Here is a 17,780-nt window from a genome sequence, read left to right as displayed (position 1 = left end):
TGGAGAGAGAATTAGGCTGGATAAGGGAGAAAAATATTGTGTTTTTATAGTACCTTGAATTATCTCAGGATGTCCCAAAGTGCATCATGGCTCAACAAATTATTTTTGAACTGTTGTAATTTAGAAAACACAACAGCCAATTTGGGTCAGATTGAAGAGAAACTCTTTGTTTTGCCACATTTTGGCTCCACTATTCCAATAGACTTCTGCCTGGTTTCCACCTTCCACCCTCTGTAAAACTTCAGCTCATCCAAAACTTGGCTGCCTTATCCTAACTCACACCTAGTCGCGTTCCCCCTTTCGCTTGCTAGTTTGGCGTTTTTCAAACACGTCCACTCGTCCCTTTCCCCATCACGCACAAGCCTCCAGAGATCTCTGCTGACGTCCTGTTCTGATCTATTATCCTACCTCGATTTTCACTGCACCATCATTGACAGCCTTGCCTTTAGCTGCCAAGGTCTTAAGGAATTTCCTTCTCAAACTGTTTGTTTCTGTGTGTACAGAGGAACCTCGGTTATCCGAAGGACACGGGAGGGGAGTATTTTGTTCGGTTAATTGAATACCGGATAATCGAATGCCAGATGACCTTGCAATCTTGTTGGGATAATCCGAAATTTGGTTAATTGAATGCCAGATAATTGAGGTTCCTTTGTATGTCTCTCTCTCTCCTTTTTAGAATGCTGTTTGACCAAACATCTGGTCACACACTCTAATATCTCCTCATGTGGCTTGGTGAACGATAAACTAAATAATACAACTTTAAAGAATACAGCGACAGAGGGAATCATAGATTCCCTACTGTCTGGAAGCAGGCCATTCAGCCCGTTGAGTCCACACTGACCCACCCTTTCCCTGTAACCCTGCACATCCCACAGCCAATCCACCCAGCCCTTACACCCCATGCCAGGGGAGGGAGGGTACCTGAGTCTGCGTGGACTGCCACTCTCACTTCACAACAAGATTTCAGCCCATCGTGTCTACCCCCCTCCTATTAAATGTCCTATGTCCTGCCACCCTGGCTTCCTTCAGGATTTGCCTGTGAAAGGCCCCTCACTGAATCCCCTTCCCAATGTAGACTGCTCGTCCCTGATACCCTTCCATGGCCCCACACAAGGGGGTGGCCATGGGCACCCTGATGGGTCCCAATACATCTGCCTCTTTGTTGGGTATATCGAGCAGTGCCTCTTCAGTGCCTACACAGGCACTGTGCCCCGACTCTTCCTCCGTCACATTGATGATTGCATCAGTGTAGCATCCTGCACCCAGGCTAACATGGAGCAGTTCACCAACTTCACCTACAACGACCACCCCACCCTTAAATTCATTTGGTCCATCTTGGACACCTCCCTCCCCTTTCTTGACTTCACCATTTCTATCTCCAATGACAGTCTCCAGGCGGATGTTACTACAAACCTACGGACTCTCATAACTACCTGGACTACACCTCCTCCCACCCAGTATCCTACAAGAACTCCATCTATTCTCTCAATTCCATTCTACTCGCGAGTATCCCAGATGTCCACCTATTTTGAACAATGTGCTTGTCCCCCCTTCTGTCATCCAGAGAGCCCTCCGCTGCACCACCTCCATAGCCTACTCCACTGCTCTAAACCACCCCCTCCCAACACAATAAAGACAGAGACCCCCTGGTCCTCACCTACCACCCAACCAGGCTCCGCATCCAACGCATCATCCTGAAACACTTCTGCCAACTTCAACAAGACCCCACCACCAATACCATCTTCCCCTCCCCAACCCTCTCTGCCTTCCGCAAAGACCGTTCCCTTCGAGAGTTCTTGGCTTGTGCCACTCTCCCCACCGACCCCCTACCCCACCCACAAACCCACAGGTACCTTCACCTGGAACCAGGGGATAAATCTTTTAGTTTTATTTGCCATGTTTTGGGTATCCTTGTGAAGGGCTGGAAATGTGTTGCTGGAAAAGCGCAGCAGGTCAGGCAGCATCCAGGGAACAGGAGAATCGACGTTTCGGGCATAAGCCCTTCTTCAGGAATGAGGAAAGTTTGTCCAGCAGGCTAAGATAAAAGGTAGGGAGGAGGGACTTGGGGGAGGGGCGTCGGAAATGTGATAGGTGGAAAGAGGTCAAGGTGAAGGTGATAGGTCAGACTGGGGTGGGGGCAGAGAGGTCGGGAAGAAGATTGCAGGTTAGGAAGGCGGTGCTGAATTCGATGGATTTGACTGAGACAGGGTGGGGGGAGGGGAAATGAGGAAACTGGTGAAATCCGAGTTCATCCCTTGTGGTTGGAGGGTTCCTAGCCGGAAGATGAGGCGTTCTTCCTCCAACCGTCGTTTTGTTGTGGTCTGACGATGGAGGAGTCCAAAGACCTGCATATCCTTGGTGGAGTGGGAGGGGGAGTTGAAGTGTTGAGCCACAGGGTGGTTGGGTTGGTTGGTCCGGGTGTCCCAGAGGTGTTCTCTGAACCGCTCCGCAAGTAGCCGGCCTGTCTCCCCAATATAGAGGAGGCCACATCGGGTGCAGAGGATGCAATAGATGATGTGTGTGGAGGTGCAGGTGAATCTGTGGTGGATATGGAAGTTTCCTTTGGGGCCTTGGAGGGAGGTGAGGGGGGAGGTGTGGGCGCAAGTCTTGCACCTCCTGCGGTTGCAGGGGAAGGTGCCGGGAGTGGAGATTGGGTTGGTGGGGGGTGTGGATCTGACGAGGGAGTCACGGAGGGAGTGGTCTTTACGGAATGCTGATAGGGGAGGGGAGGGAAATATATCCTTGGTGGTGGGGTCCATTTGGAGGTGGCGGAAATGACGGCGGATGATGCGCTGTACATGGAGATTGGTGGGGTGGTAGGTGAGGACCAGTGGGGTTCTGTCCTGGTGGCGGTTGGAGGGGCGGGGCTCAAGGGCGGAGGAGCGGGAAGTGGAAGAGATGCGGTGGAGGGCATCGTCAACCACGTCGGGGGGGAAATTGCGGTCCTTGAAGAACCTTGAAGTATCCTTGTGAAACCAGGCATCAAATATTCATTGTGCAAAGACTCCCACAAAAGCATACTGGCAAAATTTAATGTTACTTGTGACAGAGAATTTCCTAAAAGTGTAAAATTCCACTGAGAAATACGAAGTGGCAGTGGTGGTTTGGGGGGAATCTGCAATCCCCACTGCAGCCACAAGGCTGGGCTAGAGACTGGCGATCAACATGAGGCTGAATGGCCTCCCCAGGCTGAGCCACAGGCGCCCTCTGCTGCTCATCAGAAAACCTGCAATTCCCATCCCTGCAACAATTGGATTCTCTCCCGACCACATTTCTAGGCACTGTCTTCCAGGACACAACTACTCAATGCATGACAAGATACATTTATTCCCCCAAAGGTGCATTTTCCTCTCTTGCAGGTTTTGTAAAATCTGTGCCTATCCTCCACAATACAAGTGGAGACAGCCTTTTATTCCATGATATCACAATCTATCATCTGTCTCAATGCCACTTTTCCCATGTGTGTTTCAGCTTAACTTCAGACGACTAGGTGCAAAAATCAAAGCTGACACCTCAGTGCTGCAGTGTCATGAGTGCCAAGGTCCTGATGGATAGTCAAGATAAGAGATGTGTAATAATGTGGTGACCCATATCTGTCCCTCTGTCAGCATCATTAAATAGCATATAATTTGTCCATGATCCTATTATTTTCTAGGATGTAAATAGGATGTCGTGTTACCAGCATAGTACCAGTGACTCCATGCCAGGAATACTGCACTGGCTGTAATGTGTTCTGGAATGTCCTGAGGTCGGGAAAAGTGTTATGTGTTCAATTCTTGTCTTTGTGGTATCAGAAAGGTGTTGTTAAACTTGAAAGGGTGCAGAGAAGATTTACAAGGATGTTACCGGGGTTGGAGGGTCTGAGCTATAGGGGCAGCACGGTGGCTCAGTTGTCAGCAGCACTGCTGCCTCACAGCCATAGGGTTCGATTCCAGCCTCGGGTGGGCTGTCTGTATGGAGTTTGCACATTCTCTCCATGTCTGCGTGGGTTTCTGCCGGCTGCTCTGATTTCCTCCCACAGGCAGACAAAGAGTAAATTCTACTCTTCCAGCTTCACTACTCTTCCTGGGACACTTAGGCCTGCTGTCGCTCTGACAGATAGAGTTACTGTGGTGGGCAGGGTTAACTCACCAGCTGCCAATCCCAGAAACTTCCAGAGACCTAGCCAACAGCTGGGACTCAATCGAGAGGATGGGTGAAACCCTTCCCAGAAACCCAAAAATAGCCCCTCGCAAGCAGAGCAGCACACTCGTGCGAAGGACTGGAAAAGACCACTATGGCCCTAACACTTCTCCTGATCCTCTGCTTGGTGCTTGAAGGTAAGACTCACTGTCAATCAGTTAAAATAAAAGGAAACCCGAAGGCTTAAGGTGAACTAGCTTACTTATGTGTTATTCTCACTGGTCTTAATCAACATTGGAAATGAGATTTTCAGGTCCGTTTCCAGGTGGATTTTATAATTTGTATATTTGAAGCTTTTAATCTGAAGTATGCCTAAAACAGAAATGAAAATGCCATGATTATGCACAGATTGGTTGCTGGTAGGTTTTGTGACTTCGCTGCTAAGGTATGCTTGTCTTGCCTACCAGCAGTGTTAGGAGAGAGAGAAAATCAGAAATAGTGTCTAAACTTGACTAGAAAAATAAGAAAGACTTTGTTTACAAAGCCACATTTCACCGTCTCCGTACACCGCAAAGTGCTCTACAGTCAGAAAGCCACTTTTGAAATGTAACCCATGGTTCTAAATCAACCAATTTGCGCACAGCAAGATCCCACATACAAAAATGTGAAAATACATTCTGCTTAGTAATGAAGGTTTGACTTAGAAACGATCACAGTTAGAAACAATGAGGCAGACAAAAACTCACGCTTTTGCCTGTTTTCCATTGATTTTTTTTTCTTGAATCAGGTTGTTAGTTGAAGACTATAGGTTAGGGACCCCATGCTGCACCGACATTGGCTGACCGCGTGGCTCTGTATGATATGATGCACTCTGTGTGGTATGATCTGCCTTAGGTAGCATGCAAAACTATTCACTGTATCTCAGTACATGTGACAACAATGAATCAAACTCAAATGTTTCACTTAAAAATTATGCCCTTGCCTTGGCTCCAGACAGAGGAAGAACTCTCCTGAAGAGTCCCAAGTATTATGAACATAAATATAGATCCTTCCTGACATTGCCTGTGAATGGGCCAGCTCCAGTTTTAAGATTATATCCCTGAGTATGGATGCAATTAGGAGTTGCTCTATCGATGAATCTGCGTTTCGGATAAAATATTTGTAAGAGTGGGTCTTCAAAAATGAAGGGCCCTCTCTGAGTGTTTACTATCTCATTATTTTTTAATCAATCTGCTCAGACAAGCTCTGACATACGTCTGGGGCAGATGAGTCTTGAACCTGAACCTTCTAGCCCAGAGATACAGGCAAGATCACTGTGACTTAGCATCCAAGGAGACAGATTTTCTGTGCGGTAAATGAATTCTTGAATTGAGTTGGCCCTCCAGCTGTCATCCTCAAACCTGTCTCAATGCCAATGTAAGGCAGGCACCATCATAAACACTCCAAAGTTTGCCTGGAGGAGTGACTTTAAAATTCAAAAGCAGCCTTGACTCTTGTTTTCCAGCCTGTGAGGGCAAGTTCAGTCCTTGGGACTTTACTAGATCAGATTGCTAAATAATTGGAATTAGCAAATGGCACTAGGTTCACTCAAGTAGCTTCTGGTGTTACTATTGGACCACAGTTTTATCATCCATTAATCTGTAATATACAAGCAAAACACTGCAACTGCTGGAAATGTGACCTAAACTAATTTCTAATTAACATACAGCTCGATCAAATGAAGAGGAGAAACTGCTGAATGTATTGTTCGACAACTATGATGCGAGAATTCGACCAGCCAGGTTTTATGGGGATGTCATTGATGTGACTCTGAAACTTACATTAACCAATCTCATCTCATTGGTAAGGAAACTCTTAAAAATATCAACATTGTCAGTGCCTTTGAATGAATCTAAGAATCCCAGCTCTTTGTATGACCAATGTGAGGTCTCTTCAGTACAGATTTGTCTGCCGTCAACTCACCTAACTTGTCCAATGTGATTGGCTCAAATCCAATTTGATAATCTATTTTACCCTATCACTTACTAAATGGGATTCAAGTGATATGAAGTGTTGGAATCCCTGACATAAAAGGATGATACACAATGTCCTTGACATTACTAGGAAAACATGAGACCTTGTGAACAGCACAGTGGCTAGCACTGCTGCCTCAGTGCCAGAGGCCCGGTTTCAATTCCACCCTTGGGTGACTGTCTGCGTGGAGTTTGTACATTCTCCCCATATCCTGCCCGGGTTTCCTGTAGGTGCTCCAGCCTCTTCCTGCAGTCAAAAGAATATGCAGGCTAGGTGGATTGGCCATGCTAAATGACCCATTATGTGCAGGCTAGGTGGGTTATCCATGGGAAATGCTGGGTTACTCAGATGGGGTAGGCCGCTGCCTAGAGAGTGAACTTGAGAGGCCAAATGACTTGCTTTCATACTGTAGGGATTCTATGTACTCAGTTTCCAACTTTGCAAACATTAGATGTTCTACCAAATAGTAACACACACAGTGACATCTGCTTTTTTTTTTTAAATTCCTAAACAGAAAGAAAAAGAGGAAACACTTACCACAAATGTATGGATTGAAATTGTAAGTATTACTTTGACCAGATCTGTGGCAGTAACAATGTAGAAAGTACTGACTGTGCCTATTGTTAATCTTGGAGGAACAGAGATTCAGGTGAGAATCAGAAGTGAGACCATTTTTCAAGCTGGGCATTTCAATGACACTCACTGAGGGTCAAGTTCCAGTCTATAATGCGCACAGATTGTCCAGCAGGAAGGCTGGATAAACACGGTTTTACATTTCCCTTTCTTTTAAAAAAACAGCAATGGACAGATTATCGATTATCTTGGAACAGTTCTGATTATGCAGGTATTGAGCTGGTCAGAATCCCTTCCCGGATGGTCTGGCTGCCGGAAATTGTCCTTGAAAACAAGTAGGTGTTTCCAATCTGCAGTCAATTCCTCTGCGTCGTTCATTTGCAGCTGTCTGATTCTATCAGAACGATGTCACATTTTGTAATGTCCTGACTGTTGATTCTTCTTTCTCTCCCTCTCTGTAGCATTGACGGTGGTTTTGAAATTGCTTACTATGCTAACGTTCTTGTCTCCAATGACGGCAGTATCTATTGGCTGCCACCTGCAATATACCGGAGTGCCTGTGCAATAGCTGTGACATATTTTCCATTCGACTGGCAAAACTGTTCCCTTGTCTTCAGGTAAGATTCAGATTCCAAGTATAGAGGAAGCACTTCATTTCTCCAGTACATACCACAGACAGAACTCCTCTTCCAAACCCATTCCCGTCCAAGCTGCTCCTGGAACATGGGTCCTGATATTTAATGGGGAAGAGCCCATGATCGCAGATGTGCCATTTAGTGGGCGGCACGGTGGCACAGTGGTTAGCACTGCTGCCTCACAGCGCCAGAGACCCGGGTTCGATTCCCGCCTCAGGCGACTGACTGTGTGGAGTTTGCACGTTCTCCCCGTGTCTGCGTGGGTTTCCTCCGGGTGCTCCGGTTTCCTCCCACAGTCCAAAGATGTGCAGGTCAGGTGAATTGGCCATGCTAAATTGTCCGTAGTGTTAGGTAAAGGGTAAATGTAGAGGTATGGGTGGGTTACGCTTCGGCGGGTCGGTGTGGACTTGTTGGGCCGAAGGGCCTGTTTCCACACTGTAATCTAATCTAATCTAATCTAATCTAATCTAATCTAATCCTGCTTCCATGTCTCAGTTTAAAGCAGGTCCGCTTTCGAGGCATCTGTTGTTTTATTTGGAGCAGGTTCCCAGCCCAGAAACCAGTCTGATTGATACGCTTGACTCCCTGTCGGCTGGATGGGTTGATGGGTCCTGAACCTGTGCAGAGGTGGTGTTGAGGCAGTGCGGTGCAACCTCAGATCTGGTCCAGGATAAAGATAGGCTTGGTGGTTTGGAAAAGGGCATTCCTTTTCTTAAACGAAAGTCATTCAGGAATGTGGGCATTGCTGCCTTTGACAGTAATTATTGCAGGTCTCTAATTATCCTCGAGAGGGTGAGGTCTGGAACTGGTACAATCCTGGGCTGTTGGACAAACAGTTAAGGAATTCCAGGATTTTGACTCCATGATAGTGAAGGAATATTGATATAATTACAAGCTAAGGTGGTGTGCAGCTTAGCTGTGAACTTGCTGGTGGAAGTGTTCCCATGCATCTGCTTGTCCTTTTATGTGACAAATTTGTAGGTTTGGAAGATGCAGTTTAAAGAGCCGTGGGGAGTTGTTGCTATGCATCTTGTGGTGTTGGAGATACCAGCCAAGTGGAGATTCTTACTGACCTGTGCCTTGCAGACAGTGAACAGGCATTGGAGAGACTGACAAGATGTTCTGAAACACTGTTCATATAAATGTCTTCAATTACATGTAACTGAATACAGCTGCTAGATCACTGGATGAGAAACATGGTTAGACCACACTTAGAAAACTGTGATATCAAAATTCTGGAGAGGAGGCAATAAAGATTTACAAAGATGATGTAGGATTACATGAGCCAGGGAAGGGTGAACAGGATAGGTTCATTCTCCATTTGAGGAAAGAACATGGAGGCTTGAAAATACAGATCTTTAAAATTTGGAAGGCCGTAATACAGTACACACAGTGTTTATATTTGTTGAGAAAAGCAAAGCTGGAGATCATCGTTAAAAGATAGTCAACGTGATACCATTTAGGAACGTCAGAAGAAAAACATTTTACCCAGACAGTAATAAGAATTCACCACAATGGTGTGTTGCTTGGATGAATAATACAGATACGTATAAGGGGAAGCTGGATAAACACATGTGAGAGAAGGAATACCAGTTTTGTTGACAGGAGGTTATTTAGGGAGGACTTGCTGATAGTGCTGGACAGGTTTGTCCCACTGAAGCAAGGTAAGGACAGTAGGATTAAGAAATCTTGGGTGGCAAGGCATGTGGAGCATCCAGTCAAGAGGAAGAAGGAAGCTTACTTAATGTTGAGGAGGCAAGGATCAGACAGGGCTCTAGAGGGTTACAAAGTAGCCAGGAAGGAACTGAAGAATGAACTTAGGAGAGCTAGAAAAAACTTTAGCAGGTAGGATTCAGGGAAACCCTCAGGCATTCTACACTTATGTGAGGAACAAGAGGATGGCCAGAGTGAGGGTTGGGCTGATCAGGGAAGGTAGATGGAGGAAGTAGGGGAGGACCTAAATGAATACTTTGCTTCAGTATTCACTACTGAGAGACATCGTCGTGATCTCCTGGTCACTGCGAAGTCTCCTCCAAGGATGCCCACCTTGAAGACGTTTTCCTTCTCCCTCCACAAGGATATCTCTCAGACCCCTTCCCCTTCCACATTCCTGGTGAAGGGCTTATGCCTGAAACGTCGATTCTCCTGCTCCTCGGATGCTGCCTGACCTGCTGTGCTTTTCCAGCAACACACTTTTTCAAATTGGAGGGATATGAGCCAAATGCTGGCAAATGGGACAAATTTCATTTGGATATCTGATTGGCATGGACGGGTTGGACTGAAAGGTCTGTTTCTGTACAGTATGACTCTAAATGTTATATGAATACAAATCATTCTTGATAAATAGCCAATGTCAATGCTGTATGTGCAATATGATTCTGTGGCAGTCCAGAGGAGTCAGAGAGAGATAGGTCACTGGTGATTGAAAGCCTTCCAACATTTTGGATTTGCTATGCACTAATGCAGCTGCCAAAGGAGCGTTCGGCATGAATTTAACTCTTTCCCTCAAATGCCTGCTCTTCTTGTTAACTTATTGCGTTCTTATGAAAACAATATAATTTGTAATACCATAACAACACCTGCCCTGCCCCTCCTCTGAGATTAGTTCAGGGATAGAAATGGGATCTGTCCTAGTCTGTGACTCATCACTGAGCCAGCCACTTGAATACAGAACTAGCTTGAAGGTAGAAGACAGAGGGTGGTGGTGGAGGGTTGATTTTCAGACTGGAGGCCTGTGACCAGTGGTGCGCCACAGGATCGGTGCTGAGTCCACTACTTTTCGTCATTTATGTAAACAATTTAGATGTAAACATAGGAGGTTTACAGATGACACCAAAATTGGTGGTGTAGTGGACAGCAAAGAAGGTTACCCAAGAGTACAATGGGATCTTGATCAAATGGGCCAATGGCAGATGGAGTTTAATATAGATAAATGTGAGGTGCTGCATTTTGGAAAGGCAAATCAGGGCAGTACTTATACACTTAATGGTAAGGTCCTGAGGAGTGTTGCTGAGCAAAGAGACTTTTGAGTGCAGGTTCATAGTTACTTGAAAGTGGAGTCTCAGGTAGATAGGATAGTGAAGAAGGCGTTTGGTATGCTTTCCTTTATTGGTCAGAGTATTGAGTACAGGAGTTGAGAGATCATTTGCAGCTGTGCAGGACATTGGTTAGGCCACTTTTGGAATACTTTGTGCAATTTTGGTCTCCCTGATATAGGGAGGATGTTAGGCGAAAGTGAGGACCGCAGATGCTGGAGATCAGAGTCTAGATCAGAGTGGTGCTGGAAAAGCACAGCAGGTCAGGCAGCATCCAAGGAGCAGGAAAATCGATGTTTCGGAAAAAAACCCTTCATCAGGAATGGGGAAGATGTTGTTAAACTTGAAAGAGTTCAGAAAGGATCTACAAGGATGTTGCCAGGGTTGGAGGGTTTGAGCTGTCAGGAGAGGCTGAATAGGCTGGGGCTGTTGAGGAGCATGAATAGGGTAAATCGATAAGGTATTTTCCTTGGGTTGGGGGAGTCCAAAACTCAAAGGGATAGGTTAAGGGTGAGAGGAGAAAGGTTTAAAAGGGAACTAAGGGGCAACTTTTTCACCCAAAGAGTGGTGCACATACAGAATAAGCTGCCAAAGGAAATGGTGGAGGCTGGTACAATTACAACAGTTAAAAGGCATGTGGATGGGTATATGAACAGGAAAGGTTTAGAGGGAAATGGGCCAAGTCCTGGAAAGTGGGACTAGATTAATTCAAGATATCTGGTCGGCATGGACGAGTTGGACCGAAGGGTCTGTTTTCATGCTGTACATTTCTATTATTATATGACTTCACCCTCCAAACCTACAACCACTACCATTCAGAGGGATACATGGGAACATAAGTTCCCCTCCAAGCCATTAAGCATCTTATCTTGGAAAAATGTTGCTGTTCCTTCAGTGTCACTGGGTAAAAATCCTGAAACATTCTCTGAACAGCTTTGTGGGTCTACCCACAGCAAATGGATTACAGTGGTTCAAGAAGGCAGCTCACTTACCACTTTCTCAATGGCACTTGGGATAGACAATAAAGGCTGTCCCAGCCAGTCACACTCACATTCCACGAGTGAATAAAACTCAAATTGGAACTAAAATGTAGGATAGTAAGGCTTTGATGTTAAACATCAGAAGGAGACAGATTCTCAAGGGATAATCCAGGATATTTTGGATGGTGAATTCTGCATTCACCATCCCTGATGTAATAACTAAACATTTAATTTTACTATCCTGCAAAGGACTCTGTTTTGCCACAGTGGTGTTGTGGTTATGTTATCAGGTGAGTGATCCAGACATTTGGATTTAGAATGCAGAGGATGAGAATTCATTTCCCAACATGAAAATCTGGAAGTAGCTGATCTCAGTGGAAGTGACCATGAAGCTGTGGGATTGATATGAAAATTCATCTTGCCCTTCGCAGAAGGAACTCTGTTGTCCCTGCATGGTGCAACCTACTTTAGGCTCCAGTCTCACACCAACATGGTTCATTCATTACAGCCCTCTGAAATGGCCAAGTAAGCCACATCATCACAAGTAGGATGGGCAATAAATCTCAGACCTGTCAGTGATGCCCACTTACTGAAAATGAACAAAGATTACCATCTGTGTACTTTTGAACTGCAAAGTCTGACTTTCCCAATTGTGCAGAACCTTTGTCTTTATTATCTGCAGGAATGACTGTTACTTGTGGTTTGGGAGGCTTGTGTTTGAGGTCGACATGCTGGCATGGTCGGTTCAATATTGAAATGGCCAGAGATGGGGTACAGGATTATTTCTCAACTGTCTTTACGGATGTATGCAAATGAACTAGGGTTATAAGGCTATTGGGAAAGGAGAAAGAAGAAGAAATGGTTTGATCAGAAAAATCGTTGAATTCTTTTTTTTCAGGTCCCAAGCATACAATGCCCATGAAATTAACTTGGAGTTATCAACAGATGAGGGAACGCTGATTGAGTGGATCCATATCGATCCTGAAGATTTCACTGGTACTGTTAAATAACTATATATTTTTAAATTTTAGTCTTTGGGATGCTCGCTCCAATTAGTGTTATCTGTTCACTGCCCTCAAATATTAATTTATTTATTTTGATGTGGGGGTGCTGGTGTTGGACTGGGATGCATAAAGTCCGAAGTGAGGTGACACCAGGTGATAGTCCGACAGATTTATTTGAAATCACGAGCTTTCAGTGTGCTGCTTCTTCAGGTGACTTAATTTGTCGAAGGAGCAGTGTTCTGAAAGCTTGTGATTTCAAATAAACCTGTTGGAGTATAACTTGGTGTCATGTGAGGTCTGTATTTATTTTCAGAAAGTGCAGAGTCTGATCTTGAAGGTCCCATGGTCTGATCCTTACATCATCCTGTTTTGGCACTTTCCCCTCCTGTCCATGATCTGTCCAGATATTCTGACCATTACCATCCTGTGGTCCTCTGCTGTACTTGATTAAATCAGATTTAGTCATTCCACAATCTCCTATCCTGTTTACATAATTCACTCCCAGGTACCTAATGTTTGTTATTTAATTCGCTCTTAGGTATAAGTTAATGCTTGCATAATTCTTTCTGAAGTTCCCATCGCTCTCTGTATACCTCAATATCTGATACTCAGGTTACTCTTCGGAGGGTCGGTGTGGACTTGGTGGGCCGAAGGGCCTGTTGCCACACTATAGAGAATCTAATCTAAAACAAAACTCACTGCCAAGTATCTACTTCCTTTCATCAGAAAACGGGGAGTGGACGATAAAACACAAACCAGCTAAGAAGCACATTAACAGCCAGTTTTCAATGGATGATATTGAGTACCAGGAGATCATTTTCTTCTTGATCATTCAGAGGAAACCACTGTTCTACGTCATCAACATCATCATTCCCTGTGTTCTCATCTCATCGCTGGTAGTTCTGGTCTACTTCCTCCCAGCACAAGGTAAGGAGACAAACTGCCCACGTGGACGTACAGAATTGGTGGGCAGGAAATGAGTGGCTTGAGATTGAAACCTCATAACTGACAGGCCCTCATTCCTACTGGCTGAGTGAGAGTTTCAGGGAAGATTTCAGAATCAAGTTTCAAAATGATGCTTTCCCAGGAGAATAGCCAAATAAAGCTTCTCCCACCTTCTCCCTCTGGCCAGGGGTTGATTGTTCTGGACGATGCTCTATCCCATCATGAAGCAATACCTTCCAGGGAGATTGGAACCCTTCCCCAACAAAATCTGTTGATTCTCGTCTTGTAAGCTGTAACTGTCCAGAAGCATCCACAACCTTTACTGTTTGTGTATGTTCCAATGGTTTCACAGTCATAGAGTCATAGAGATGTACAGCATGGAAACAGACCCTTCGGTCCAACCCGTCCATGCCGACCAGATATCCCAACCCAATCTAGTCCCACCTGCCAGCACCCGGCCCCTATCCCTCCAAACCCTTCCTATTAATATACCCATCCAAATGCCTCTTAAATGTTGCAATTGTACTAGCCTCCACCACATCCTCTGGCAACTCATTCCATACAAGCACCACCCTCTGCGTGAAAAAGTTGCCCTTTAGATCTCTTTTATATCTTTCCCCTTTCACTTTAAACCTATGCCCTCTAGTTCTGGACTCCCTGACCCGAGGGAAAAGACTTTGCCTATTTACCCTATCCATGCCCCTCATCATTTTGTAAACCTCTATAAGGTCACCCCTCAGCCTCCGACACTCCAGGGAAAACAGCCCCAGCCTGTTCAGCCTCTCCCTATAGCTCAAATCCTCCAACCTTGGCAACATCCTTGTAAATCTTTTCTGAACCCTTTCAAGTTTCACAACATCTTTCCGATAGGAAGGAGACCAGAATTGCACGCAATATTCCAACAGTGGCCTAACCAATGTCCTGTACAGCCACAACATGACCTCCCGACTCCTGTACTCAATACTCTGACCAATAAAGGAAAGCATACCAAACGCCTTCTTCACTATCCTATCTACCTGCGACTCCACATTCAAGGAGCTATGAACCTGCACTCCAAGGTCTCTTTTTTCAGCAACACTCCCTAGGATACAGCCTCAGTGTTTGCGTATGTGTCGGGGGGGGGGGGGGGGGGGGGGAGGGGATGAGTGGTAGTGGACTGAACTCCAGTGTTTCACCTATTTCCATAGTTGCCAAGTCAAAGCCAGTTCTTTCATCTGTTCAGAAAGCGTTACAACCATTAAAAGATCCTCTCTAGTGCAGAATGTACAAATTCCTAGTTCCCGTACACTCTCACTGGGCCCTCAGCTCTGGTGTGGAAGTCAGTGAGCTGCTGAAATTAAAGTGACCGGCCTCAAACTGGACAGACCAGTTGCCAAGATGATCACTTGACAATTTTAAGGAATGAAAGCTTCAACCTTCTTGGAAAGGGGGTTGTATTCATGCATCTCAAAAATCCTTATTACACAGTGGCTCAGTGGTTAGCACTGCTGCTTCACAGTGCCAGGGACTTGGGTCTGATTCCAGCCTCAGATGTGTGTGGAGTTTGCATATTCTCCCCGTGTCTGCATGGATTTCCTCCAGGTGCTCTGGTTTCCTCCCACAGTTCAAAGCTTTACAGGGTTGGGTGGATTGGCTATGCTAAATTGCCAGTAGTGTCCAGGGATGTGTAGGTTAGGTGGACTAGTCACAGGAAAGACAGGATTATGGGGAATAAGGTTGGAGGATGAGGGGGTAAGTGTGAGTGGGATGCTTTTTGGAGGGTCAGTGCGGACTCTATTGGCCAAATGGCCAGCATTCTGCACTGTCAGGATTCTATGAAATAAACAAACTCCCCTTGTGATACTCCTCAATGTACAAGTGTAAGAGATTTAAGGTGGAGTGCAGGATTGCATTTAACCAAGGGTGGGGATGTAGAATTCACAGTGAATTTTAATGACAGAATCGAGGCCATGTCATCGTTTAGTATTTTATTAGTTAAGTGGCTTAAGAAAGAATAAAGGAACATGGAGACAGAGTATGGGCAAATGTGTGAAATTCTGGTGAAAAATAAGTGAAATATATTGTATTTAATTACATTTTCCTTTTATTTATACATAGCTGGCTGTCAAAAATGTACACTTTCCATTTCTGTCCTGCTGGCCCAGACTATCTTTCTGTTCCTGATTGCACAGAAAATTCCAGAAACATCACTGAATGTTCCACTCATTGGAAAGTAAGTGATGCAGGTGTAATGTTTCAGGTAGTAATTTGTTAAGAGTTGGTTCCCTCACCATTTCCTCCCCAGAAGTCCCAATCGGTATGGTCTGGCTACAGATCGAAACACACAGGTTAGAACCACGAATCAAGTTCTAACCTGGTTGAAACAGTCAATCACAGATTACGCATAATAATGAGTCTTTGTAGCCATGGGATTGTAAGGGATGAATAAAGAGTTTTCTTCTGATCCTGCTGGGATAGTCATGTAAATTGACAGGGCAATGACAGCTTAAGGTTCATAGTTGTATTGGAACTTTAGAAATAGGAGGAGAGCTGTCTAGACTTCGGGCCTTATACTAGATAATAACAGTTCTGCAACTTTTCTCTACTATATATAACATCTGTACTGTTAGCCAACAAAAATCTGTCTTGCAATTCCCACTTGTACCCCAAGCTCCATGGCCTTTTGAAGGAGAGAATGCCAGATTACAGAAAAAAACAACTTGCATTTCTATGGCTACTTTAATGTTGTAGAAATGCCAATATGATTCAGATTTTAGGATAGGCAGATATTAGGACAGGTGACCAAAGGCTTGGACACAGAGGTTGGTTTTAAGCAGAGTCTCGAATGGGGAGAGAGTTGCAAAGAGGTTTAGTGAAGTAATTTCCGAACGAGGGTCCAAGCTAGCTAAATCAGAATCGAAGGAATGGAGATATAACAAAGTTGCAGTGATAGAGGAGGTTACAGCGATAGGGAAGGGCTGCAAGGTCATGAAAGGATTTGAGGCATTTGATATTCTCACCATGCTATAAACCTGAATTCAATAAATCTGGTACCCAGGGAGCTAACCTCAGAACATGACTTTGTAAAGCTGCTGGAGCTACGACCTTTTAACAGAGTAGGAAATTGCCTCTTAATTTTCTGTTAATTCCCTCTGAAGTGATTTAGCAATCCAGTCGTGTGCATTGTAAAGCAGAAGGTGAAGGATAGGAACTGTGCAAACTAATATTCTTCCCTTTCAAACCAGCACTTTTGGAAATCAAATTGTTTCCATTGCAGGTTACAAACGGCCAGTCTCAAAGGGGAAAGACAACTGTTCAATTTCCAGTGCCTTATTATATTTAAGAACTTATTAATAGTGTCAACTCTATACAGTATCAAGCATTGGGAATGGACAGCTGATCCCATCTGAAAAGGATTTAGATGTCATCCTCCACTTACCTAAGTAAGCAGTTTGGCACTGATCCTAAATCTTAAGCCTCCTTGTATTTACATAACTAAGTCTCGATAGTGAATGTCAGCAGCCTGTTTACGGGGCAGGAAGAAAAATAAAATATCACTTCCTGTCCCTAGCAGATATATTACACATGAAGTCACATAACTGATTTCTCTCCTTCCTATTTTAAGGAAACCAGGGTTATTTGTAATAGCAGCAATCACCCCTATGAGTCCGCTCATGGTTTCAAGTGCCACTCCAGGGATTTGCAAGAAATTTCAGGACAGCACTTCAGTGTCCAGTCTGAGGGAGTGCACACATGCTGTCCATCAGACAATGTTAAGCCAAGGCCCCCATCTGCCCCCTGAGGGAGATGCAAAAAATCCTGTGGCACGAGTTTAAAGTACAGCAGGGTATCTTTGTTCTTGGTCAATATTCATTCTTCAACCATCAACAATAAAATTAATAAATGCCTGAGCTGGATTTGAATTAATGTTCTGTGGATTTCAAATCCACTAGTTATTCGCTTCACTATGACACCACAGTATAATTATAGATTTGGTGACACTGTTTCATGTATCATCTGAAAGAGAATCCATTTGACAGTGCAGAACCCATTACTGGCAATGGGATTGTTTCTGGATTCTTGACTCTTTATGACCTTGACAGAGCACTACCCACTGAGTCCTAGTTGGCATAATAAATCAAAAGAAATACAGAGCCATAGAGATGAACAACACAAAGGCAGACTCTTCATACCAACTCGTCCATGCCGACCATGTATTCTAAATTAATCTAGTCCCATTTGCCACCATTTGGCCCATATCGCCTCAAAGTCCTTTTTATCCATGTGCCCAACCAGATGCCTTTTAAATGTTGTAATTGTACCTTCCTCAACAGCTCATTCCATACACACATCAACCTGTGTGTGAAAAAGGTTGCCCCTTGGGTCCCTTTTAAACCTTTCCTCTCTCACCTTAAACCTCTAGTTTTGGACTCCCCTTCGCTGGGGGAAAAAAAAACCTCGGCTATTCACCCTATCCACGCCCCTCATGATTTT

General features: G+C 44.7%; 1 protein-coding gene across 2 annotated transcripts in view; it reads left to right on the top strand.

Annotated features, from left to right (window-relative positions):
* Window positions 1–4,170: 4,170 nt before the first annotated feature.
* Window positions 4,171–17,780, top strand: part of chrne (cholinergic receptor, nicotinic, epsilon) — a 31,872-nt gene continuing 18,262 nt past the window's right edge. For both annotated transcript variants that reach the window (XM_043683434.2, XM_043683435.2), the window contains exons 1-8: window positions 4,171–4,319; window positions 5,831–5,964; window positions 6,650–6,694; window positions 6,934–7,043; window positions 7,170–7,325; window positions 12,257–12,354; window positions 13,089–13,289; window positions 15,405–15,519. In XM_043683434.2, the coding sequence (XP_043539369.1) occupies window positions 4,277–4,319; window positions 5,831–5,964; window positions 6,650–6,694; window positions 6,934–7,043; window positions 7,170–7,325; window positions 12,257–12,354; window positions 13,089–13,289; window positions 15,405–15,519 (902 nt within the window). In that variant the 5' untranslated portion in view covers window positions 4,171–4,276. The remainder of the gene's footprint in view (window positions 4,320–5,830; window positions 5,965–6,649; window positions 6,695–6,933; window positions 7,044–7,169; window positions 7,326–12,256; window positions 12,355–13,088; window positions 13,290–15,404; window positions 15,520–17,780) is intronic.

This window comes from Chiloscyllium plagiosum, unplaced genomic scaffold (assembly GCF_037043375.1).
Source record: "Chiloscyllium plagiosum isolate Xiang-an unplaced genomic scaffold, Cpla_swu_hap1 HiC_scaffold_44, whole genome shotgun sequence".
NCBI lineage: Eukaryota > Metazoa > Chordata > Chondrichthyes > Orectolobiformes > Hemiscylliidae > Chiloscyllium > Chiloscyllium plagiosum.
Note: the sequence above shows the minus strand (reverse complement) of the source record. Positions and strands in the feature narration are given on the sequence as shown.